The sequence below is a fragment of the Aphidius gifuensis genome, linkage group LG3 (assembly GCF_014905175.1).
Source record: "Aphidius gifuensis isolate YNYX2018 linkage group LG3, ASM1490517v1, whole genome shotgun sequence".
In the NCBI taxonomy this organism is placed as follows: Eukaryota; Metazoa; Arthropoda; class Insecta; order Hymenoptera; family Braconidae; genus Aphidius; species Aphidius gifuensis.
The window spans coordinates 22,081,964-22,108,990 of NC_057790.1; the positions used below are offsets into that span (position 1 = coordinate 22,081,964).

The 27,027-nt window shown below is 26.5% G+C and overlaps 1 protein-coding gene across 1 annotated transcript; it reads right to left on the minus strand.

The window, feature by feature from the left end:
* Nucleotides 1-218: 218 nt before the first annotated feature.
* On the minus strand, nt 219-25,783 carry LOC122852870 (unconventional myosin-XV). Its single transcript, XM_044152960.1, has 18 exons — nt 25,626-25,783; nt 24,971-25,539; nt 22,852-22,935; nt 18,936-19,046; nt 17,936-18,024; nt 17,797-17,860; nt 14,409-17,720; nt 13,950-14,147; nt 11,573-13,865; nt 11,288-11,486; nt 9,869-11,072; nt 3,454-3,920; nt 2,133-2,439; nt 1,386-1,966; nt 1,162-1,294; nt 788-992; nt 569-708; nt 219-482 (listed from the first exon to the last, which is right to left on the minus strand). The coding sequence occupies exons 3-18, from the start codon at nt 22,870-22,872 to the stop codon at nt 252-254; spliced, it is 9,555 nt and encodes a 3,184-aa protein (XP_044008895.1). The 5' UTR covers nt 22,873-22,935; nt 24,971-25,539; nt 25,626-25,783; the 3' UTR covers nt 219-251.
* Nucleotides 25,784-27,027: the final 1,244 nt, after the last annotated feature.

The following is a 27,027-nucleotide window of genomic DNA, read 5'->3' on the forward strand; positions in this document are numbered from 1 at the left end:
TTGTTCTTTAATTAGTGTCTAAATTAATTAGGCATATTTTGTGATTTAAAAAAAAAAAAATAATAAAAAGTATGGAATTATTAAAGTGCACATATTATTGTGTGCCTATAGTTATCCGTATCAATTTATTTAATATTTACAAAAACCGATAAAAAAATTTGTTTGGTTAATTGAGCATTCATAAAATTTTGTTGGCTATGCAAAAAAATTAAAATAATAATTATAAAATATTAATTTTATTAAATTAATAATTATCTCAATCCATATGCCATTCCAGTTGCTTGATTATTTGTTGTTCGTTGTTCCATTGTTATGTATTGACGAATAAGTCTTGATATTTCATGTGCCTGTTCAGTTTGTAATCTTGTTATACGTTGTTGCATTAAATTTCCACATTTCATATCTAAATAAAGTGAACCCTCTTCTGACTTGACTTTACGTGTTGATATAACTTCTGAGTAAGCATAATGATACAAAGTTACCTGAAAATAACATTTTTATTTTTTCATTTAGCTCAATATAAAATTAATAATTTGTTATTGTTTATTAATAATAAATAATTTCTTACGTGTGATATTAAATCAATAAAATGTACACCATGACGATTAAGTGCTAAAATATGATCACCTCCTTTTTCTTTACCATTTTCTGGTACTCTTTTAACAGCAAAGAAACTTGATCCAAATAATGGCCACTTTGATAATATTTCTAAAATAATAATTATCATAATAAATAAATAATATTTAAATAATGAAAGAAATATAATTTTTTTAAAAAATAAAATTACCAAGAACTTGAGCTTTACAAACAGCTGGTGTATTATGATGAATATTATTCCAAGCTTGTTGAACCATACTGCCCCATTGTTGTGGCCTTGGTTCACGAAGACTCAATGCTGGTTTTGGTAAAAGATATTTTATTTCTTTAGTTGATGGCTCATGTCCCATATCAGCAGCTCTATGTAAAAGTGCAGCAATTTGGGCCATGTCATACTAAAAAAAAAATAAATAAAAAAAACAAGAAAAATTCCATCATTAGTCTATTTTTTAATTCAGCATAAAAATTCTCATGATAATAATATTGCAAAATAAAAATTCTTATGTATACTGTAATTTGTGTCAAGAATAAGTGAATTAAAATTTTAAAAAAAAAAATACTCACAATATCTTCTTGTGGCAAATGTTCATCTAGAATGACCAACAAAAGACCTTCCAAATAGTCTGGGGCAATTTGATTGAAAACCACTTCTATATACAAGGCCGCATCAAGTCTGAGTGGATAATACCAAACAGATCTAAAAATAAATAAATAAAAATGAATAATAGATATTTACTATATTTTTTTATTTATTTAATTGAAAAAAAAAAAAAAGGTAAAAAATTTACCTGCAAAATATTAAATAAAAAACTTGATGATTTTTGTGAAGTTCTGTGGTGACATCAAGGACATATTCATCTCTTGCAAGTGGCATTGTAAAAGCATCACCATCAACAATACAATACAAAGAAAATTCATCCATTTCATGTGGATTTCTCACGGATATGACACTGCACATTTCTTCAATAACATCCTGAACAACTGTTGTACATTTTGTATTAATAACTCTTTCAGTACCACCAGGTAATCTATATATTTGTCTTTTAGCATTTCTTCCAGCACTTATTGCCATTATTTCTTCAACACTTGGTACATTTTTTCTACCACCATATTTAACTGTTTTACGTAAATTTTGTAAACAAACAGTTGCTGTACCATGATAAGCACGTCTTTTATCATAAGCAGCTGTTTCTAAATACTTAATTAAATATGGTCTTAAACCTTCACTACATGTAAAATATGCAGCAACAATGCTAAATAAACGCCAGCCTCTTTGACAACTGTCTGGATTAACACTTTTATTATTTGTTGTTTGTTTCATTAATTGACAGTATACTTCATCACGTAGTGGCTCAAATTTATGACAGTGCTATGTGAAAATAAAAATAAAAGCAAATTATATAGTTGTGATGATAATAGTAATAATAAAATAATATTATGATAATTAAATACAATTTATATTTAATAATAATATATATAAAAAAAATAATGAAAAAAACATTTGGAAAGTTTTTTTTTTTAGTGATTTCACTTACCATTAGTATTGTATAAACGCATTTGACTTCACTCATATCCGGGGGCAATGGTTGATCACCCATGTAACGCATAAGACACAAAAAACAATCAGCAGCAAGTGAACTTAATTCATTATCAAGACGTAGTAAACTTTGTTCAATTGGTACTGGTGAATATTTAACAAGATCAACTTGTTCTTTCCATGTCCATTCAGCACCATCTTTTTCTTGATTTTTATTTTTTTTACTTTTTTTTTTATTTTTTAATGATTCAATAACTTTTAGTGATCCACTTATTGAACCATCAGCTGTTTTCATCATCTCAAATCTAAAACAAAACATTAATAAATCAAAATTATTATTATTTCTATTATTATATGTTGATTGTTATTGTTTTGTTGTTTTTAAATTTTTTCTTTTATTTTGTCTTACAATCTTCTCCAAAATGGCATACTAGTTATAAATATATGATTTTTTTTTTTTTTGTTACTTTTTTAATAATTAATAACAAAGAGTGATGTTGAAGGCACATAGTCCACAAAAGAAATGAAAAGTATTTCAAAGAAAAACTAACGGTTTTGATGCGCAAAATGTACGATGATATCAGACACGACTTGTATAAATTCATTTTTTTTTTTTTTTGTTATGCTTTCTCAACACGGTAAAGTCAACCAATCTGGACAAAACTTATCAGTCCATATTTGCAATTACATAATATATCCATTGGAAAAATCATCAACATTCCATTCCAAGACAATACTTGAGAAAAACATTGACCTCAAAGACACCAATATAATAAAAATATTTATTAAAAAAAATTTTTAATATATACTTAAATATATTGATGATGATGAAGACGTTGAAAGAAAATTTTTATTCAACATTAAAATGAATGTCTGTTAACGACATTTTTCGTGTGAAAGTCGAACACAACCGGTCAATGTATTTGGGACGGGCGTGTACAAGATCTTCGACCCCTTCAATGATGAGATTACACGTTTTAAAATACTCTGCATAATAATGCACTTAATATTATTATTTTTCTTTTTTTTTAAATTTTTAATTTGTTTAATTTTTTTTTCATTTATTTACTTTTTTTCTTTTTGTCTTTATGTAATTGGATATTAGCGGATAGCACGCGACGTACAGTTTAAAATTGTCGACATATTCCATGTGAAAGTTACAATATTTTATGATTTTTTTTTTTTTTCATTATTTACAACTCGTGATTCATCAAATACAACTAACTAATTTGATGCAATTAACAAGCACGAAGTAACTCGGTATAATAAAGTAATTGACTATAAATAAATTTTTAAATAAATAAATAAATTATACATACTTTTCAGTTGATTGTCGAAAATTCAGCATAGCATATTGCAACAATGAATGTTTTCCATCATTGACAACTGATTCTGGATAAAGTTCTTCATCTGGTGATTTATTTATATCCTCTGGTTGTCGCCATTCTTGTCCACCAGTTGATGAATTATGAATTTGTGTATTACGTTGATTTTTAGAATGACCATTTGATTGTAAAACTGTTGTTGAATGTTGATTAGAAACACGATTTATTGGTGATTGATTATTTTCACGATTCATATGATGATGATGATGCTGTTGCTGTTGTTGTTGTTCCTGTTGATGATGATGATGTTGTTGTTGTTGTTGTTGATGTTGTTGATGATGTTGATGTTGATGCTGTTGTTGATTATGATGTACATGAGAATTACCATGATTTTGTATTGACTTTGATATATGTGACACATGATTATCATGATGAATAGACTTTTGAGGTTTTTGTTCAACCTAAAACATAAATATATATCATAAATTAATATTAATAATAATCATAATACATAATATTATTGACCTACATGTATGACTATATAAATACTGTTATAGGCCTATGAATATACCGGGAATAATTAACGCTTCGATACTTATTAATTCTTTTTTTTTTTTTCACAACGTTCTAAATGGCAATTCGACTGGTAACATATAGTTTCAATATTAATACGAAAAATATATATATAAAAAACAAGAAATCATACATGTAAAAATATTGAAAATAATAAATAATTAAAAAAAGAAATTTAAAACCTAGATGATAAAATTTTTTTAAATTAAAATCTTATATTTAATTATTCATATATTTATTAATAAAATAATAATATAAACCTGATTGCTTGATCTTTTGACCTTCTCATCAAGTTTTTCAAGTGTCTCTTTAATAGTTGTTAATGTTTTATCATTATTTTTATCATCAGCTTGTTGTTGTATTTCATTTTGAATTCTAAGTTCTTCAAATCTTTTTAATATTTCACGTACACTTAATTTACTACCACCAATACTATTAACATCCTGTTTCTCTTCTTTAATTGTTGACATTTTATTATTTTTTTTACATTCATCATTATACATATCATGAATAAGTCCTTCAAGTGTTTTTGAATTATCATTATCATCATTATTTGTTAATATTTTTTTATTTGAATTACGTAATTCACAACCAATTTCCATTCGTAATTCTTCAATTGTTGGTTGTTTTGATGAATTTTTATTTATATTTATTTTAGACATATCAATACGTGGTATATTTTCATATTCATATGATGATGATGATGTCGTTGTTGTTGTTGGTGTTGTTGGTGAAATTGAATTAAAAAATTTACGATTATCTTTAACATGCTCCAAATTTTCCGTACTTTTATTGACTATTATTTTTTCTTTATTATTTTTACGTGACATAATTTTTGTTTCATAATTTGATAATATTCTAGCATCATCATTTTGATTATCAATGCTATTTTGATTAATTAATTTTATTTTATTTTTTAAATTGCTATTTGTTTGTGGATTTGTCATATTTTCATAACGTGATAATTGACTTTCTAAAAATGCACCAGAATCATCAGTATGTCCATAATCATCACTACTTAATTCTGAATCAGATGATTTAACTAATAAACTATCTGGTGAATTTGTTTTTCTTTCTTCATCAGATAAACTTTTATATTCATTTTTCATCATCATCATCATACTTGGAAAATTTGTCTTTGGTCTTGTTTGAAATAATTTACCTGGTAATTTATTTGTATCTTTATTATTATTATTATTTTTAATTTTATAATCATCATCATCATCATAATCATTATATGATAACTCACGTTCAATTTTAATATCATTTATTTCAAATTTACGTAATAATTCAGAACGTTTTATTATTTTAACTGGTTTAATATCTGTTTTACGTGATTCACATTCTGATGTTTCTGAAAAATCAGTAAATTGACTCAATATATCTGGACGATGTTTTTGTCGACGTCTCAATGTTTGTGGTAACTCAGCCCAATTTGTTGACATTCGATGGCTAAATAAAGCCTCATCAGTCACTTCTCTTTCCATTATTTTATTATTACTATTATCTTTTTTCAATTTAAAAAAATTTAATCAACAAATAGAATGTAATAGTAAAAATAAATTTTTTTTTTTTTTTATTTTTCTAACTATTGATTACTTCCTTATTTTTTATTTCAAACATTTTAACAGAAATTATTTATAAACACTTTGGGAAAGCACAATAGATTGACATTAAAATACTCCAAGTTTTCTCTTTAATTTTTTTTTATTATTATTTATTTTTATAAAAATAAATAATAAAAATAATCACAAATAATTTTAATTATTTGTTGTAACTCTTGATAGAAATATATATATATATATTTTTTTTTTAAATTAATGTTTTATGAAGTTAAGATGATTCTTGGTGAAAATTTTTTAAAGCTTTCTTCCTTGTTCCTGGTATATTGAGTAGTATATAAAATTAAAAATACGTGCTACTATGTTTCCTTTTTATTATATTATTTTTATTTCACTTAACCGTGAGAAGAAGACAGCCGTGGGATATTATGAGACACAACAAATCATGAACAATTGCCAAGCTTGTATTTTAATTATAATTATCCAGGGACTATCACAACTTTGAAAGGCATTAACTTTCTTGAAAATCTCAGTATTTAACAACACACTTTTATTAATCGCAATATATGTATATTAATGTCTATAAAATTATATACGTTAGCTATTTTCACTACGATCCATTTAATCATCAAGTCGGTCAGTTAGTCAAAGATTTCACAATTTAAAATTAATTCAAGCGAATAAAAAATTCCACTCAACAATGCACTTTTAATATAAATATATAAAGTAAACTTTTTTCTTCAAAAAAAAATATAATTAATGTTGTTTTGATAGTGTCACTTGTTAATAATATTAATGATGTTGATGATGATATAAAATTAAAATGTAAACACAAATTTAAATGAATAATTGAATAAATGAATTGAAAAAATTAGAGTCTATTTTTCTTGCATGTTTGTCTTGCACAGCAGTAAACAGTATTGAGTCTGTTGGATACTAGGATCATTGAAAGACTGTTATGTGGGTCGGTTGTACCCCACCACATATTTCAACTGACAACCAGGTGTATTCAGTACCATGTGGTCATATTTAAACAGGGTGAGGGAAGAATGTGGCATTAATTTCTCCATATAATTTTTTATCGTATAAATATTGTCATCAAAATGTATTTTAATAATCATTCTCTTATTTATCATCATCATCAATATAATAACTTTTTATTTATTAAAAAATATATATATAAATTTTATTGATATTTAGTTTTTAATTTTTTCATAATTTCCATTGATTTACATTTATTTTAATTCAGTGAGATTTTTTATTTTTATTTTTTTGTGAAAGGAAGAATTATTACAAGCAACACGCGTGGATCAAATTAACCCATTCGCCTACTTATTTTTAAGATATGTTGCGTGAAAAATAAATATATATTGTATAAATTTATATGAAAAAAAATAATAATTTATGAGTAGATTGAATTCATGTGAAAAAAAAATTAAATACAATAAATATTTTCAATGTGAAAGTTTTTTTTTTTATTTTATTTCGCGAGTAAGTCAATTGACGATATACGTTGGAATCTTTGAGAATGAATTTTTGTGTTTTTTAACCTCGCCCTAGTCTCTCTTACATGCAGGTGTTTTTTTTTAAAAAAACAATGAAATGCATCATCACATTAATCACTATCATTGTCATTAATTAATCTGTCAAGAAAATACTAAAATTCAAAACTCATTTATATATTTATTTTTAAAAACTTGTGATGATTAAATGTGTTATTTGATTAAAGTAGAAAGTTGTAATTATTTAAAATAAATTTTTTGTAAGGATGTTTGTATTTGCCCTCCGGATGTACAATGAAGTTTGCAATATTGTTTTTTATTAAATATATAAAATGAAATACCATTCTCGTATCGATACACGTAACTAATAACCTCAGGCATTTGCACAGTCATTTCTAAATGACCAAGCAATGATTTCATCTACCAATCTATGTGCAAATAAATAAAAATAAAAAAATGACAAGATAATCAACAAAATAACACGAACAAATGGAAAAAAAAAAAACAAATTATATATTTAAAAAAATAGCACAAATGTTTCGTGAGAACTGAGGGTTATTGTCGTTGAAAAAAAAAAAAAAAATCTGTCCTTGATCTCGAATGGGAATTTGAATGCTCAAGGTATAATACACGTTTTATCTAATATAACATTTTTTTTTTTTTGTTTTAAATTTATTATAAAATATATTTTTGGGTCTGCAATAATTTATTTGTTTCCTGGATTCGTTATATGTCCCTCAGCAAATTTAAAAACCGGTTGTTTCCGGTCAAAGCAGGTGGATTTAAAACGCCCACCTCGTGTGAAAAAAAAATAAAAATAAAAAATAAATATATAACCACAACAACCTGTTGAGTGGTATTTTGTTTTTATTTTTATTTGACTTGTATTTTCTTTATGCAAGCAAAGGTAATAATAAAAAAAAAAAAGATAAATAAATAAAAGTTGATCTGCCAATTTTGGTGAATTTTCACCGTCAAAGCTTACAACTTGTTTACTATATGTAGAAAAAATTATCATTAAACATTATACAAGTAATAAAAAAAAAATAAAATAATAAAGAGAAAGAGACAGGGGGGTTAATAAAAGGGGGGAGAGAAGGGCGAGAGTAATAAATACGCTAAATTCCTTAGTAGTCAATATTAATTTACAAAATCATATACGGTATGTTCATGTCGAGTAGCAACATACCAGTAATACCGGTTAATCTTAGAAAACTCTCGCTGAATGCTCATCGAGCTCAACTCAAGGCCTCTCATGCCATTCTTAATATAAAAACAATATTAATTCTGTATATTTTTAATAATCTAATAAACGCATGTGAAAATATGTTAGGTATATATTATAAATTATTTAGGTTAAATTATTATTACAATAATTTTATATATTTATTGATATGATTGATGATAAATGATTAGATAAATTTATGATAAATATTTCTATATATTTATAATGAAAATATAAAGTTATTCAAGATAACTTGAAGTAGTGTAAATTGACTTTACGGTGAGTGGTCATATGTGCTGGTCGTTGGCTTCGTCTTCCTTATATATATTTTTTTCCTGTTATATTCATTCGTATATTTCTGGCTTCCTTGATGCACTTTTTTTTTTTTTTTTGATGCACATACAAGTGCCAGTGTATTAAACGAGTTTTCGATATAAAATTATTCTTGTATATTGTACCTGACTTGTTCTTAAATTGCCTACAACAACTTGACTCAAAAATAATATGTAAATATAAAATTTCTCTATTTAAAAACAAACATTAAAATTGATCAGTATATGTGTATTTAAATGACACAGTGTGGATTATTTGTTTATGATTTTAATTTATCATTGGTTTAGTATGAATTTTGGTATTTTATATATTGAGGTCGAGATGATGATGATGATGTTGATGGTGAGGGAAAAAAATATCTTAGTGTGTTAAGTTAACGGTTAAACGAGCTGGCGCCCAATCATTATTATTATTATTATATGATGATGATGATCATCATCATCATCATTATCATCAACAACATCATTGTGATAATCTTCTTCTTTTTCTTCATCATTATTAAAAAAACTACGTGGCTATGTACCAGCACTTATATGTACACATGAAGAAGACAATTCTTTTATTGCCTCGACTTCACCTGACTATCTGTCACGGACTGTTGGCGAGATAGGTGGTCTTTTCAATGTTTTTTTTTCTCTTTTTTTTTTTTTTTTTGCCCCGCCCGACGTTTTTCTTCATCATCATCATCATCATCATTATGGATTTTTTTTTCTCATCGACATTTATTTCTTTCTCATATATAAATGTTTTTTTTATCTTACATTGAACGCATAAGTAAAAAAAAATAATAAAAAAAACATGTGCACGTGAGCGAAACCAAAATAGGGTTGGCATTATACACAGTGCCACCGGGGTGGATCATGGTCATTCACTATGTGAATACTCTCATGTTGAATGTCCGTTAGTTGCAATTGCAGAGAATGTATGTTTTGATTTTAATTTCTTTTTATTTTTTTTTTTATTTCTGTTTACGGATCAACGACATGTAGACTTGATTCCGCCCTTTCTATGTATACAACCGGAAGAATTCAATTGGTTTTGCACAAGTGCATATTTATTATGTGATTTAAATGAAGAAATATCATGATGAAATTTTAAATTTAATTAATATATTCATTGGATTTAAATTATTTGATATAAAAGGTAATATAATCTAACTGTTATTGTATATAGAAAAGTTTGAATTTAAATAAAATATAAAATATTTGACTTACTTGACGAATAAAATTTCCAATCATTTCTGCAAGTTGTGGTGCACGTACTGTATGTAATTGAAGACGTACACCAGATGATACTGTTAATGTACAAACACCAGCTCTTGATGATCCAACAGCAACAATATCTTCAAGTAATAAAGTTTCAAGAATAATTAATTCACCATTTGATGTACGTTTAATAAGACGTAAACCATGATGTGATACAGCAATATGTTGAACTTCAGGATGTTGTGGACCAATTGATACTGGAAATATTCTTGAAAAATATAATGGCCATTGTTTAGCCATATCAATGACATTTTTTTTAATTGTTATTTTATGCTGTGTACTTTGTAAATTATCTAATGTAACACCATAATTATCAAGTAATTTAAGCATATTTTGACGTTCATCTTTAGTTATACGTATATTTGATGTTGCCAATACATCATATGCTATTTGACAAAAAACCATATGAAGTGATAATGGACTTGTTAGTATTTCATTTGGTAAAAATACTTCTTTTTTAACTCTCAATGTCCATGATACACGATTATATGTAAAATGTGTTGTTGATGCTGGTGGATATAATTTAGTATCAATAGCTTCTTGTACTTTTTCAATTTCTGGTTTTTCAGCTGGTGGTAATACGGGTTTTAAAAATTCTGGCCATTCTTCAATTTCAATTCTTTCTAATTTATCTGTACGATTTGTTGATGCAATACTTAAACGTCTATCAGTATCATTTTCAATTTTTTTAAAACTTTGTCTTGCAACAACAAATGATTCACGTGTATTTGGTACAACACCAAATTCACGTGATGATGGTATACCAAAACTATCACGTGATTTTGGTGATAAATCACGTACCATACCAAATGAATCTCTTTTTGAATTATCAAATATATCACGTGAATATTTATCAAATATATCAGAATTTAAATCTCTTCTTGAATCAAAATCTGAATTTCTATCACTACATCTTGTTGTACTTGTCATATCTGTATTATCTTTACCATAAATATCTTTTGTTTTTTGTTCTTGTCCATCACGTAAATGTTGTTGTGATGCAAATATATCTCTACTTTGACTAAACATATTTAAATTTTTAGTAAAATGATCATGTGTTACATCTGAATCTGGTGATGTACGATAATTTTCACGATTATTTTTTGGCTCAATTGGAGCTGGTGGTGAACGAGGTTGTGGAACTCCAGATTGACTGTAATTAAAAATTTAAAAAAAAAAACAATTTTAGTGAAATTTTATTAATTATTTACTTATAAATAAAAAAAATAGTTTAAGGGAAAGTCTTTATAAATATTTTAATGATATTTAAACATTTTTTTTTTTTTTTTATGAATATTTTAGAGAAATTTTTTTATTGAATAATTTGATAAAATATATATAAAAAAAAAAAAAAAATAGCGGTAATACCTGTTGCTGTATACACTACCACCACGTGGACTTGGTGGTTGTGGAGGTGATATTGGAGGTGGTGGTGGAACTGGACGACTCTCCATACGTTCAATTTGGGTTCTCACGACTTGTGCCTGGGTCATCATGTCGGTTGTGCCTTTTGATGTTACACTCTGTGTATCATCTACTGTTGAAGCATAATCATCCCATCTTCCACCTTTTTTTTTTAAATTTTAATTAAAAACAATAATTATTAATCAATTAAATTACAAAGTATTTAATTTAAAAAATAATAATAATTACTTAATTGTTGTTGAAGTAAAAGTTTACGATTATCCTCAAGTCTATTGACCTTTATATCATCCCGCGGCAATGCCGGTTTTTCATTTGGTTTTGTTGATCTAACACTGTGATTGGCAGTCACTTTCTCTAGACGTTGTCGCATTTCTGAGCTCAATTTAAGTTTACCAATACTTCCTGGTGATGGTCTCTGTGCACCGACCTCAAATCCTGATTTTGATGATTTACCTTTTTTCTTTTTTTCACCAATTCCATTAATATTATTATTACTTTCTTCTTTATAACCATTTGTTGTTGTAACATTTATTGCTGTTGTTGTTGTTGTTGCTGTTATTGCTGCTGCTGTTACTGCTGCTGATGATGATGGTGATTGTGTTGTTGTATGTATTTCAATTTTTTCAGCACTTATATTTTCAATTTCAAATTCTTCCCAATCAACACTACCAGCATCAGTATTTGTATCAGCACCATTATCTACCTGATCATTATATTCTTGATATTGTGGTGTTATTTTACGATTTTGATGTTGATGTTGACGTAATTTAAATTCAGTAAATGAATCTTGTATTTGTGCTTCATTTGAATCACTCAATGGTGGCCATCTCCATTTTCCAATTCTAACAGTTTTAGCACGTCCATATGGATCAAGAAATGGACGTGATTCAGATGGATCATGTCCATCAAGTGGTGGTGGCATTGGTGGTGGTGGTGGTGGTGGTATTATACCACTTTTACCATTAATTATTGGTGAATTATTACTATCTGTACTACTTTTACGATTTTTTAATTCACTCAATACATTTGTAAAATTATTTTGTATATTACCTTTACCTGAGTTTGTTGTTTTATTTTTTAAATCAGGTGTTGATGATAATTTTCTTTCAATACTTATTTTTCTTGATGTATATTCATTACTTATTTTTCTACTAATAATATCTTTTTTTGGTGGACTTTGTGATCTATGAACTTGTGCTTTAACTGTAACTTTATCTAAACGTTGATTTGTTGGTGTTGATGTTATTATTTTATTATTTGATTGTTGTTGTTCATTATCAAATGATATACTTTGTTGTGTACCATTACTATTATTATTATTATTTTGTACAAGTAATTGTTGAAATGCTTGATTTTGTGCTAATAATTGTTGTTGTATTTGTAAATTTTGTGCCATTGCACTTTGTAAAAATGCACGTTGTAAATTTTGTTGATATGCTGCAATATCAGGATTTTGATTATTTGGTGGTGAATAATCTTGTGGATATTGTGGCATATTTAAACCTTGCATATTATATATTGGTATTGGTAAATAAGAAGAATTTTGTCCATTTGTTAATGGTTGTGATGATGGTGATGATTGATGATACATTGGCATCATCATTTGTGGTGACATCATACCCGGTGATAATGGACTAAAATTAAATGCTGTATTTTGATTTGGAATATCCATATTTCCACCACCACCTTTTATATTATTTGATAAATCTTTAGCATTTAAATTATTATTATTATTATTTAAATTACCACATAAATTATCTAAATAATCTTGTATATTATTTTCAGTTTTTTTAATTGTTCCTTTAATACTTGCAGCTAAACTTCTTGCATCAGATAATTCATCTAAATTACCATCAAGTACTGGCATAAATAATTCATCTAAAAATTGATCAACATCAGATGCTTGACTTGGTACTCGTACACGACGTACATGTGATGCTAATGATGGTGCTTCACTTGTATCTGACATTGCTGATGATTTAACACCATATTCACTTTTTTCAATATATGCTCTAGATGATTGACTACCAGGTAGTGTACGTTTACTTGGATATTGTGATTTAATAAATCTTGTTTGTGATCTCATATAACTACTTTTATCATCTTCAGATCTTCCAGTTTGACTAACTGATTGTATATCAGGATATTCAAAATCAATTGTTAAATCTTCTTCTTCAACAATATTTGGCTCAGTACTTCTTCCAATTCTACTATATTTACGTTCTTGTGATATTTCTGAACGACTCATGTATTCGGAATTATTATTATTATTGCTGTTATTAACTGTTGATGGGTTACTAATTCTTTCAAGACTATGATATCTATCATTAAGTCGTGATGTTGAAAGACCAAGATTAACTAATTTACTTGGTGATGGTATTATTTCAGATTGTAGTAAATTATCTAAACTACGACTACGTTGTTTTTCTTTTTCAAAATAACGATCATTTAATGCTGATTTTCTGGATAAACCAATTTCACCAGAAGTTTCAAGAACTGGTTCATGAGACTGTTTTCTCGTCTATAACAAAAAACAACAACAACAATAATAATAATTACAAATTGATTAATTTCAAAATAATTAAATGAAAAGAAAAAAACTAACTGGTGATTTAACAACTGGTGGTTGTGGTGGTGGTACTGCTGGTCTTCTTGGTGATTGTATTTCCGGTTCAACCGGCTTATCAACAACAACAGCGACCTTAGATACCGCTGGTTTTCGTTCAAGCGGTTGAAAAGTCTTTAATACTGGCACTGAAATAATATCCATGTCTTGATCCACTTCACGAACAACTTGAATATGCTGAAAAGACACATATACACATTTGAAATAAAATAAATATAAATCAAAACATTATTATGGAAATATAAAAATCACACGCTCGCATTCTCTTTTGTTTTCGCTTATAAACAATGGGCCAACATGCATATATATTGAAAATAAACTGCCGACTCTCATAGCCACTACCATCATCATCAACAAATAAATAGTAGAAATGAAAAAAGAAAAGAAACATTAGCTTGCAAAAAAAAATAATAATATATAAATGTTATTAATAAATACCTCTTTCTTTTTAATTTGATGAAAACTATTTTTACGTTGTTCCAAAAACATATGTTTAGCTGCTGGAAATGCTGGTGCAAGTTCCATTTCAGCAATTAAATCAAGTACATAATCAAAACCATTTGTTTCAGTAACAATTGCATCAGAATTATCAATTTGATTCCAAAGTGCAATTGTCCATCCACTATTTTCAACACCATGACTATTAACAGCTGCATTAGCAAGTTCTTCACATGTTGTCCAAGAATCAATAGCACATGTTGTTGTTTCACCATCATAAAAACCAACATTAAGTGCCATATTAACACGATTTCTATTTGCACGCCATTCTAATACACAAGGTGGATAATTTCTTGGTACATGATGCCATGATAATTGATTATTATTCATAATTCTAATAACAGTACGTTCACCTTGTAATAATTTATGTTGACAATATGATTTATATCCATTATGTGCATGATCTGATACATATTTTAATAAATATTTAAATAATATTGGTGATGGTTGAAATGCTGATAAACAATTTGATAATAATAACCAGCCTCTTTCTTTATTATGATCATTTTCATTTTTCCATGTTTGATTTGATAATTGACATAATATTTCATCTCTTAATTTATCATTAATAATACCTTTATTAACAATATAATCACCAAGTGCTTGTTCTTTTTTACCACTTAAATTATTTTCATTCATAAAACGTAATATCATTTTAAATATCATTAATGAATCAGTATAATCTTGATCACGTGATTTTGCTAAAAATGGTGTTTTAATTGGTTCACGTTTCATACCAAATATATGACTTTTAAAATATATATTTGTAAATTTTGAAAATTGATGTTGATCAATATCAGTTGGTAATTTTAATGATGTGGATTTATTATTACTATTATATTTTTGTACAACTGTACCAACAACTTTTAATAAATTTCTTTCAGTATGAATTTGTTGCCAATCATCAAGTTTACTATATATAAATGCTAATTCAGCTGGTATTTCAAGATGATTAACACCAGCAACAGCTCTTGATACACGTTCTTGTTCTTCTCTTTGTTGTTTAATTTTAGCACGTTCTCTACTTGCTTTTTCAATTTCAGCACGTTTATACATTTCTTGTTTTAATATTAAATAATTATTACGTTGTATTTTACCACGCCATAATTTTTGTCCAATTAATACAGCTTTTTTTAGTTGTTTATAATTTTTTCTTTCTCTATAACCACGATAAACAGCTTGTAAAAATATAGCACTTTTTGATATATTAATAAATCTACGACGTGCAAGAAAACCTCTTGTATAACGTTGTACTGTTATTGCAGCACGTTCAAGTATTAATGCACGATTATATTCTAAATTTCTTTCAAGTGATTCACGTAAAAATACTCTTGCTAAACCCAATTGATATTGATCATGTGCATCAGCTGGTGCTGCTTTATCTAATATAATACGACATAATTCTTTATTTGGTGAACCACGTGGTAAACGTGTTGATATTAAATAACGATAACGATCAACAAATTGTCCAAATAATAATCTAACTGGATAACCAGTTTTACGTATACGTATTGTTTCTAACATTCCAGTATAACGTAATTGTTCTAATACACATGGCGTATCAAATTTCATTGGTGATTTATCATTATTTGGTTTAATACAACGTACAAACCATGGATTACATTGTGACATTGATTCTAATAATTGTTGTAAACTATCTGTAAAACGTGCTGATACTGTTGGTGTTCTTGGTTTCATTGTTATAAATCTACCATTTGGTTTATTTATTGTTTTATTTGCTTCATGTGAATTTCTAACATGTTGAAACATTTTACTAACCATTTGTATTTTACTACTTATTAATAATTCAACAACATCTGGTCTTAATGTATCACGATTTTTATCTAAAAAACCATCAACATTATACCATACTTGTCCAGCATAATGTTTTATTGCAAATTCAGCTGAATTCATACGTGGACGTGAATATAATTCACTTAATGCATGATTATAATGACATTTTTCAAGAAATGATAAATCACTTGCTTTTGGAAAATTACTTTCATCATCTAATAAATGTAATATACCAACTGGTTTTTTAGCAATTAAATTAATAACTGGTAAATTATCTGTATATGTTATTGTTGTCCAATCAATTTTTTCTTTAGCATATTCTTGTTGTTCAAGTTTAAATATATGTTTATTAAAATAAAAATGTAAATTTTCATTTGCATAATTAATACATAATTGTTCAAAACTATTTTCATTAAAATTTTCAAAACCAAATATATCAAGTATTGATATTGCTGATGTTTGTTTTGTTCCTTTATATACAATATGATTAACACGTGCAACAAGCCATGAAAATAATGATGAATATAATGCTTTAGCAAATGCATCTCTAGCATCAAGTGCTTGATCAATATTTAATGCTGTTAATACACGTTCATTTCTAGCTTCAGTTGTTTTTGTTGTTAATGCACGTATTATACCATCACTATTTATTTGTAATAAATGTGCTGCCCAACGTATTTCAGCATCAGAACCAACTTCAACACCCTCTTGTCCATGTCTCATTTGTTTACGATGAAAATAAACATTACCTAAATGTAATACACTTGATAATATTCTAAATATTGTATCTTGTTCATCAGATGTAAAACCAAGTACTTGCATTGCTGATAATAATGATTTAAAATCTTGTGTATCATTTTTACCATCAATAATACAATTACCACCTTGATTTAAATAAAAATATTTATCTGGTGTTAATAAACCATATTTATCACGTAATTGTTGATCAAGACCAGCTAATAATTCATAAAATACATGATAATTTCTTTCATCTTGTGCTTGTGTTACAATTCTACTTTTTTCAAGTAAATATTGTGTTATACGTCCACCAACAATAACACCATCACGAAAATGTACTTCTAAATATTTACCAAAACGACTACTATTATCATTTCTTGGTGTTTTAGCATTACCAAAACTTTCAAGTAATGGTGCTGCTTCTAATATTTGTTCAGTAACTAAATTACTTGGTGCACGATTAACAGCAGCTAAATATTGCATAACAAGTTTTGTTGATTCTGTTTTACCAGATCCAGATTCACCTGATATAACAACAACTTGATTTGCACTTGAATTATTTGCTGATGATACTTGGCTATATGCTGATGAACCAACAGCAAATAAATGTGGTGCCAGGGTACCAAGTATTCTACCTTCATATAATTTTACTTGATCTAAACCATATATATCAAACATTTTATATGGATTAACTGCAATCAGGATACTACCAGTATAAGTCTGTGTAATTAATTTTAAAACAATAAAATTTTAATTAATATTAAACATTATTTTTTATTTTTTTTTTTAAACTTACATAAATGAGCTCTTTGTCATATCGTATTTTTAAATTCCAAAGTAAAGAAGGTTCATTTAAATCACTGTTAAAAAAAAATAAAAAATTATAATTAATTATTTCAACTAATTATCAACTAATTCATTGTGATTTGTCTTACTTTAATTGAATCATATCTTCAACACCATTTTGACCAAGATCTTGTCTCGGTCGTACTCCATTAAGGTTTGTAAGAGTAAAAGTTTGTGGCTGAAATTAAATATTTTAATTTTATTATTAAATTGCATTATCATTTGTTTATAAGGTGAGTGAGTGTGTGTGTGTGTATAAAATATAAATGGTAAACTTGTCAAATTTTTATGTTGACGTGCCCACCAGTACGTGTCTTGGCTATTTAAAAACATTGACAATAATAATCATTCTCATCATGATCAACAAAATAATAACTGTTCTACTTGTTTTAAATAAATTGAATTTAATGCTTTTTTTTTTCATTTATAATTATCATGATGATTTTATCTTGAATTGATACTGTCATGGATGCTGAAGTTAAGTCAAGCGTTTCTAATATAATTTCTATCGCTTTCCTCAAATCTAGTCGATCTACTTTTTCTTTTCTATGGTAAAATTTTCTGATCATTTAATTTATTTTTTATCATTTTTAAATTAAATATTCATAAACCCACATGAATGATTAATCAAAAAATTTTGATAAAATTTCATTTCTTAAATTAACATAAAAAAATTATTATAATAATTTTCAAGTCATTTGTGTTCAGCAAAGTCATCATCAATTTGATATTTATAAAGATTAAAACATCATTCATTTTATAAATAGAAAAAAAAAATTAATTTTATTACATAAATTTGATATTTAAAAAAAAAAAAAATAATCATCAGTTTTTTTTTATTCTCTTAATTTTTATACAAACAAATCACTTTCGCGGAAGTGTCCAGGTATTTATCCAGGAATGTCAGTAATTCCAATATACAACATCGTATTTGAATTGAACTTTCTACATGCCAGATGTACTCTATACGAATTGTCTATTACCGTTACAATGAATATTTCAAAATGTATATTTATATGGAGATTTATTTTTGTGTTTGAATAACAATAATGAATAATTATTTTATTTATTTATTATTATAATGCATACCTTGCCAGTAATAACTGCCTGAACAGATAATACATTTGCAGCTCGATGATACTCCAAAACTTCACCTGGTAATACATAACCAACTCCTGGATCAAACCACACCAGCTCACCCTAAAAATAAACATAAAAAAAAAATGTTAACTATTTTTTAAAAGTAATATTCAACAAAATTATTTACACTTGTACTTTATGAAAAGATAATAAATCAAATAAATTTAATTATTTTTCATATGTACAGTTAATAAATAAAAAAAAAAACAAAGAATTTTAAAGGGCTGATTTAAATTTAGATAAAATATTTTCTTGGTAATTTTAGATAATAAATTAATAATAAATAATAAATATCAAATTCATAAAAATTTCTATTTAATTTAAAATAAAATTCAATAATTTTTTTATACAATATTTCAATGATTCCACGTGTTTTCTTATATTTTTTTAATTTTCTTTTTAAATTATGTAAATGAATTTAAGAGTTGAATTGAAAAAAAAAAATTATATTTATTGCAGGTATTTTAAAATTGATTCCATGCCCAGAGAAAATAACTTGAATTAAAAATTTTCAATGTTAACAATGTAAAGAAAAATTCACAAGTTTTTTATTCTAAATAAAAAAAAAAATTAAATCAAATATGGAATTTATGAAATTAACAATATAAAGAAAGTTTTTTCTTAATAATAAATAATTAAATAAACAAACATTTTTTAAATTCACTGAATCCAAATTTTTTTCAACAATTAAATTATTATTTTTTCTATCACTATGCACTTTACGTCGACCAGTACAAAATCCAAATATTGATAATGATGGCTGTGGTGATATTGACTTGATACTTTGAATATCACACAATGAACGTGAATAATTAATTTTTTTATCTTTATTAAATTTTGTTTTATAATAATAATCAATTTGACGATTTTGTTGTTCATTTGTTCTTGATGCTATTTTAATTGGTATACTTGATCCAGTTTTAATAATTTTTTTATTACTTTTTTTATACAATGGTAATGTTGATGTAAACATATTATTTTTAGAATTTTTTTTAAATGATGACACTGTTTGTTTATTATTTTCAATTGAATAATTTTTTTTTCCATAATGCCAGTATTTTAAATTTGAGCTTTTAATATTATCACTATTATTTTTGCTAATCATTGGCATTGTTGAATACCTACTACCACCACAATCACCACCACCACTATGATGATGATGATGATGATGATAATTACATATATTTTTTTTATTACCACTAAATTCATCAACATGTTGAATAATTTTTTTTCTTGATACTGTTTTTAATTCATCAATTTTTGATTTACGTATTATTTTTGTTGAAAAATCAAGCTTCATATTACAATCATCTGTTATTTGATTAATTTTTTTTATTTGTTTTACTGGTAATGATAATTTTCTTCTTCTTATTTTACCACAAATTGGTGCTTCATGTATTGTTGATCCACGTGACATAACAGCATTATTATTTGTTGTTGTTTTAATTTTTTTAAATGAATCATAATAATTTTTTGTTATTTTTGGTAATGTTGATGCACGAGGTAATGAAGCACGTGTCATGTCTGATTGTTGATATGAAACTGTAAGAATATCAGTAGCAGACTTGGCACCACTCAACCGACGACTAGTACGTTTCTCTAATATGCTCTCACTCCTTTTTCCGCTATTGCGTACATTTATATTATTCTTAAGATATCCTGTTGTTGTTGATGATGATTTTTCTTTCAATTCACCAATAAAATTATCCTTTCTCTCATCCATAAATATTTGTTTCATTAATTTTGTTTCTAATAAACTATTACTTTTTCTACGTAATGATATTTGTGGTTGTTGTCTTCTTGGTACTTCAAAACTAGTACGACGATTTAATATATCTTGACGTGATACTCGTGGTAATGATAATACTGGTGGTATATCATTGTTAACATTATCCATACGTTTGTTTATTGATGGTAGTGTCATAGGTCTTTGATCATCCCAGTCATCATAATTTCTGTCTCTCCTTCTTCTTGATATTCTTTCATCTTCTTCTTCAACATCATCATCAGCAGCAGCAGCATCAAGATTATTTCTATTATTATTCCAGCTTGGTTTTGCTTTATAATTGTATTTTTTAAATGTTAAATTTGATTCAATTGATGTGTCCTGATGTAAAACTGGGTCTGGGTCAACAAAATTATGCAATCCTCGTTCATAGTATAACGGTTTACACTTCACTGCAACATCCGGTTTTCTTGTTTTCATACGTGAATTTATTTTACTTAATTGTTGTCCAGCTGATGATGAATTTTTACGTATTATTCTATCATTTGATTGTCTTGGCTCCATTTTATAATCATTAATTATTTAATTATAAAAAAAAATGATAATAAAATTATTATTTTTTTTTTTCTTTTAATCATAAAAATTATTATGAAAAAGAAAAATCAAAATTGCAAGCAAGTATCTATATGTTTCTTCCTTCTTCTCGCATACGAGCCAAGTCACTTCCGTTCACTTCGAGGTCATTGCACGAGCTATGCTGGTATTGGGATTGGCCGTACCAGTGGCCTCTTTGTACTTGCTAAAAAATTATTTTCTGTTTTTTTTTTCATGCAATAAACAAATGCGTTTCTTTTTTTAATAAAAACTAAATTTTTTAATATTATCATCATGATTATAAATAAAAAAATATATAAATTAACATCAACAACAACAAATATAAAGTAGTTGTTAACATAAAAACATAAATAAAAATATAAAAATATATTTGTGAAGGTTATCCAGGTAGTCAGGTCATTTTGAATGTCTTTTTATTAATAAAAAAAACAAAGCACGATTTAACCAGATAAACCAGACCACGTTTAAATTTTAGCATACATAATATCAACACAAAAATAACAAGTTAAACACGACATATAACACATTTATATTTGTTGATATTTATTTAAATTTAGCACAATAGGTCAGCGAAAATGAAACAATTTAAATGAAAAAAAAACTTAATTTTTATAATAATAAATATATGATCCAATCTCTAGGATGTTTGATCAACAACTGTGCATGCATTTGATGTTTCATACTGACTATTTGATACTCTTCTATACACACAGTAGTGTAAAAAAAAAAATTATTTCTTTATTATTTTTATTATTAAAAATAAAAAAATTAATTCTAGTAAGTTAATTGGAGGTTCATCGAAGCGTTTATTGTTGGTCAAGCTAACGATTCACCACCCACCTATATAGCCACCTTTCTATGGCTCAACAAAATTGCCAATACACCATCATCATCATCATCAACATTTATCATATTTTTTAAATATACAATAAACACATCATCAATAAGCTTTCATAATGAATATTTTATTTATTATTTATACCATCAATAATATTCATCAAAATTTATTTTTTTGAATATACTAAAAATTCCAAGATGACGCCAATGGATTAAAATGCTTTGAGATGGAACCAAGCGTATACCAGTCTTATATAAATATATAAATATTATTTGTTAAAAAAAAATAAAAAGAGAAATAATCAGCTCACTTATGTGTGTTAGCTGAAATTACAACGGGAAACGTTATAATCGACAAGACATTTCACATTGTAACGTTTCACGATGATGATGATGATTATTATTATTTATTATTTTTTAATAATTTATTTGAATGAATGAATAAACAAGACCCAAAAAACAAATCAACAGATCATTGACTTTTTTTATTTTTATTTTTTTTTTTTTGTATGCAACATACATACCAGCACCACGCAATTTATTATAGATGTCACACAGAGAGAGGTGTGGTTCTTGAGAACGTAGACTCTGAATCACGAACCGGAAACTTTTATATATATATATTGCGGAACGTTACTTATATTTTATACTCAAAAAGGGGCTATACAATTATTAATATATACTAACCGTATGCCACTCGTTGTACATTGTCGTTGATGATGCGACTAGTTATTGATTTTTATGGACATCATTATCATCCTGTCATTTTACCTGTTAAAATAAACAATTTTTTATTAATAAAATAATAAAATATAATTGTTTTTATATTTTTATTAGCTTAAAGAAATTTTTTATTTTAATTTTTGTTGTGTAGGTAGTAGAAGTTGCATTTCGTCAACAATAATTATTGTCTATTGTTGTGTATTTTGATTTTTTTTTAAAAAAGGTAAAAAGAACATAAAAATATATTGCAATTATTATATTGCATTTGAAGAAAAATATATAATTATTATTGATATATTGGTTAATATAAATTGTAGAAAATAAAAATCTATTTGTAACATGTTGCTGTTGCAGAATGTTGATTATAATTTTTTCTAGATAAACATGACACAGCTGTAAGGTATTTTGAATGATTTTAACATCATATAGACATGATCAGGAGCTCAAAGAGTATATATCAGGACTATCGTCGAATAGATATCGAGGTCAGACAGAGAAAGCAGCAGCAACAACAACAACAACAACAACTCCACTTAACTCGTGGTAATACAACACAAATATTACGTAATTTATAATCACCCCTTATTTACAATATTATAAATCAATTAAATATATTGAAAATAAAAATTCTATTTTAAATAAATTAAATCATAGCACGCACTGCGGAAGTTAATTAAAATTATTCCAAATAGGAAACTAGTGAAATTTCTATAAATAATTTAAGAATTAATTTGATTGAGGTTTTATATATATATATTTTTTTTTTATTCTCTTTATATTTTGATTTATTTAACAAAAAATTATATCAACTCTTTTAACGGAATATAATTGCCCTTGAGAAATTTTTCTACATAGAAATTTTAATTCTTTGTGCGTTTATTTGTGTGCAATAATTAAAAAAAAATAACTGATTATAATAAAAATATTATAAATGATTAAAATGATAAATAATAATTATTTTTTTATGCGTTGTTTTAAAATGCATATTAAGGAGAATGGTACATTGACATTTAATATTGCATAATAATATTGTGTACTCATACACGAGAATCAAGTTGCGCTTTGGTTGATAATGACAACGTGACTGTGAGAATATTATTTTTAAAAAAAAAATATAAAGAAGACACAAAATAATAATCAGGATAATATAAATTTTAAATTGTACATGAGGTTGTTGGAGAAAGGCATTCAAGGCAATCGTCCTCAGGCGCAATATAATATTTGCAACGATCATGACAATTATCATGACGACTATGACAACTCGAGGATGAAAAAATTAATAATAATATAAAAAAAACAAATACAGTTGCTCTTAGTAAAACCACAATTGCTTTCATTATAACCCGAATAATTGAAATTTTAACACTTTCGTTTTTATCATGAAATAGTTTTTATAATTTATTTGTTCAGAGACAAATGATGAAAAAAAAAAAATTTATATATAAATTAATAATTTTTATATAATTTTGTATAGAGGAATTTTAAAAATTTCAACATGCAAAACACGCAACGGTTTATTTAACGATTAAAATACTGCGGTTGTCGTCAACGTGGAAATCGAACGGTTTATCGATGACGTGACAGATACTCTCTCAACTCTTTTAAAAAACAAGAAAATAATTTCTACTTTTTTTTTGTTTCTCTGAGTATATCTTTAAAAATCTATGGGTTTTTTTTGTGTTCTAGTGTAGAAAAAAAAAAATTTTATCACAGCAAAAGTTGTATTGAACCGAGAAACCAGAAAAGAATAAAAAAAAAAAAAAATGTTGAAGGAAAGATAGAGAAGCGGTAAATCCGGTTCGAGTTTATTCGTAGGTTGTTTGGTATCTTGGGTATTAAAGTGCCAACAATACAAGCATCGAAGTCTCCAAATAATACTTTGATTATTTTCTCAACCCTTTGAAGAACCCTTACAACTCTCTCTCATTCACCAAAAAAAAAAAAAAATCATAAGAAAATACCAACAAAAAAAAGAAGATGAATGATAAACAAAATGCCAAATATACAGAATAAAAAATACACCTGTGTCAAATATACATATTAACACAATTTATTCTAATAAAAAAAAAAAAATTTAATTTACCTTGTTGACTGAAGATCAATGGTATAATAAATCACTGACAGCTTGTTAGCAAAACTTAACTCCAAAAATCAAGTTACAAAAAAAGAGTCAATATGACAATCAGCAGAAAAAAAAAAAATCACTCAACAAAAAAACCACTTGTTTTTTTTTTTACTCAACACAATATTGTCAACGAAAAATCACTGTCATGTAAATTTTAATAATCCTTGATATATAAATTTTGTAATGATTTAATTAATTGTGCATAAAAAAATGCACAGAGTGAGAGAGAGAGATATAAATTTTTATAATTTTGGAGTAAAACAATTGGACACTTGATTAACGATCACTCACGACGAGACAACTTGCACAATAAAAAAAATATGTATTTATTGACACAGTAAAATATAGATACCTTGCAGATATTTATTTGTTGGAAGAGATATTATTTTTAAAAATATCGGCTACGAAGAGAGTGCCCTGGAGAGTGATCACAAGTCATAAACGACAGTCACAAGGATCGGCAATGGTATGCGGTCGACCTCGCCTCTCTCTTTCTCCTCCTCATACAAATTTTTCAATTGTTTTACCTGTTTTACACCCCATTTTAGTTGACATATTTTCCAATTGGCGCTAGCTTACATCATTATTATTTATCGTGTACCTGTATATTTACCTGTGTTTACCTGGAGCTTCAGGTGAACGCCACTTGCCAGCGCATATTCAAAATCAATGGGATATATATAGTTTAGACATTACCGACTGTCAAAATGCGTTCTCCGTCTTTTCCTTGAAAGCCTCTGCACTCTATCATATAAGTCCTGAACAATGATATAATTAATTGATATCATGATAAATTTGATATACTTATTGTCTATTGGTCTTAATTGTGTTGTCATAATTGGTGCTGGTTGTATAAGTAAATCACTTGCTATAATTGTACTATTTGTTGTTGTCGATTATTTTTACTACTAATAATTGATGAAACATAAATACTTGTTAATCTTGATTTTTACATTAATCAACAACACCTAAAAATAAAAAAGGATTATTTCAATGGGAATTTAAACTTATTTCGAAGAAAAAAAAATACATACACTTTTTACACTTTCATATACACTTGTTTAAATACTTGTTTCATATACACTTGTTTTTAGATAGGACATTTTATAGATGAATATATCGAGGAAATTTTTAGGCATTTTCACTATGCCACATTGCCACTATCACTTGCTATGATAGGACATTTTTAGTCTTGATTAAATGTGTACTATCACTATACTCACTATAATAAGACATTTACGTCACACAATACTCTGTATATATCACTATTAAATTTTAAAGCCCGAAAAATACATATAATCCCGAAATATCTTGAATATATAATCTTTGGAAAAGTGCATTACATGTCAAATAAATGAACCTTACATACTAACATACAATACATCCTAATCACCCCCGTCTACTCTGTTTGAGAAAGACAGGGTTAATCCAGTTTGACTTTTGTATACTATATAGACGATCATTTAATTTGTCATTTTAAAATTGAATATTATTTTATTAAAAAAAAAATCAGTCAAAATGAATCTAAACAACAAATCAAATAATAAAATCCTAATCACCCCCGTCTACTCTGTTTGAGGAAGACAGGGTTAATCCATTTTGACTTTCATATACTATACTGCACCATTTAATGTGGCATTAAAATTGAATATTATATTTATTTAAAAAAATCAGTCAAAATGAATCTAAACAACATGTACATATATATCAAAAATAATAGTTTGGAACGACAAGAAGCTACAAAAAATAATTTTTGTAACTTCAGGACATTAAAGCACTTTTCGGGATAGGTTAATAATTACAACTAGCAGTTTCGATCTAGAGGAACTTACCTATATGCAAAATCTTGTGAAGTTGTCCACCAGGTAGTCTGTTAATCGTTAAACTTCAGCAGCAGTTTATGTTAAATGTAAATTCCTGTCATCCTCTAAAAGTGTAAATCTCACGGCATTCAAGAACCTAGGTAGGTGTAATCATTATCAGCAACAACAACAGGCACTATATTTTACACTTGT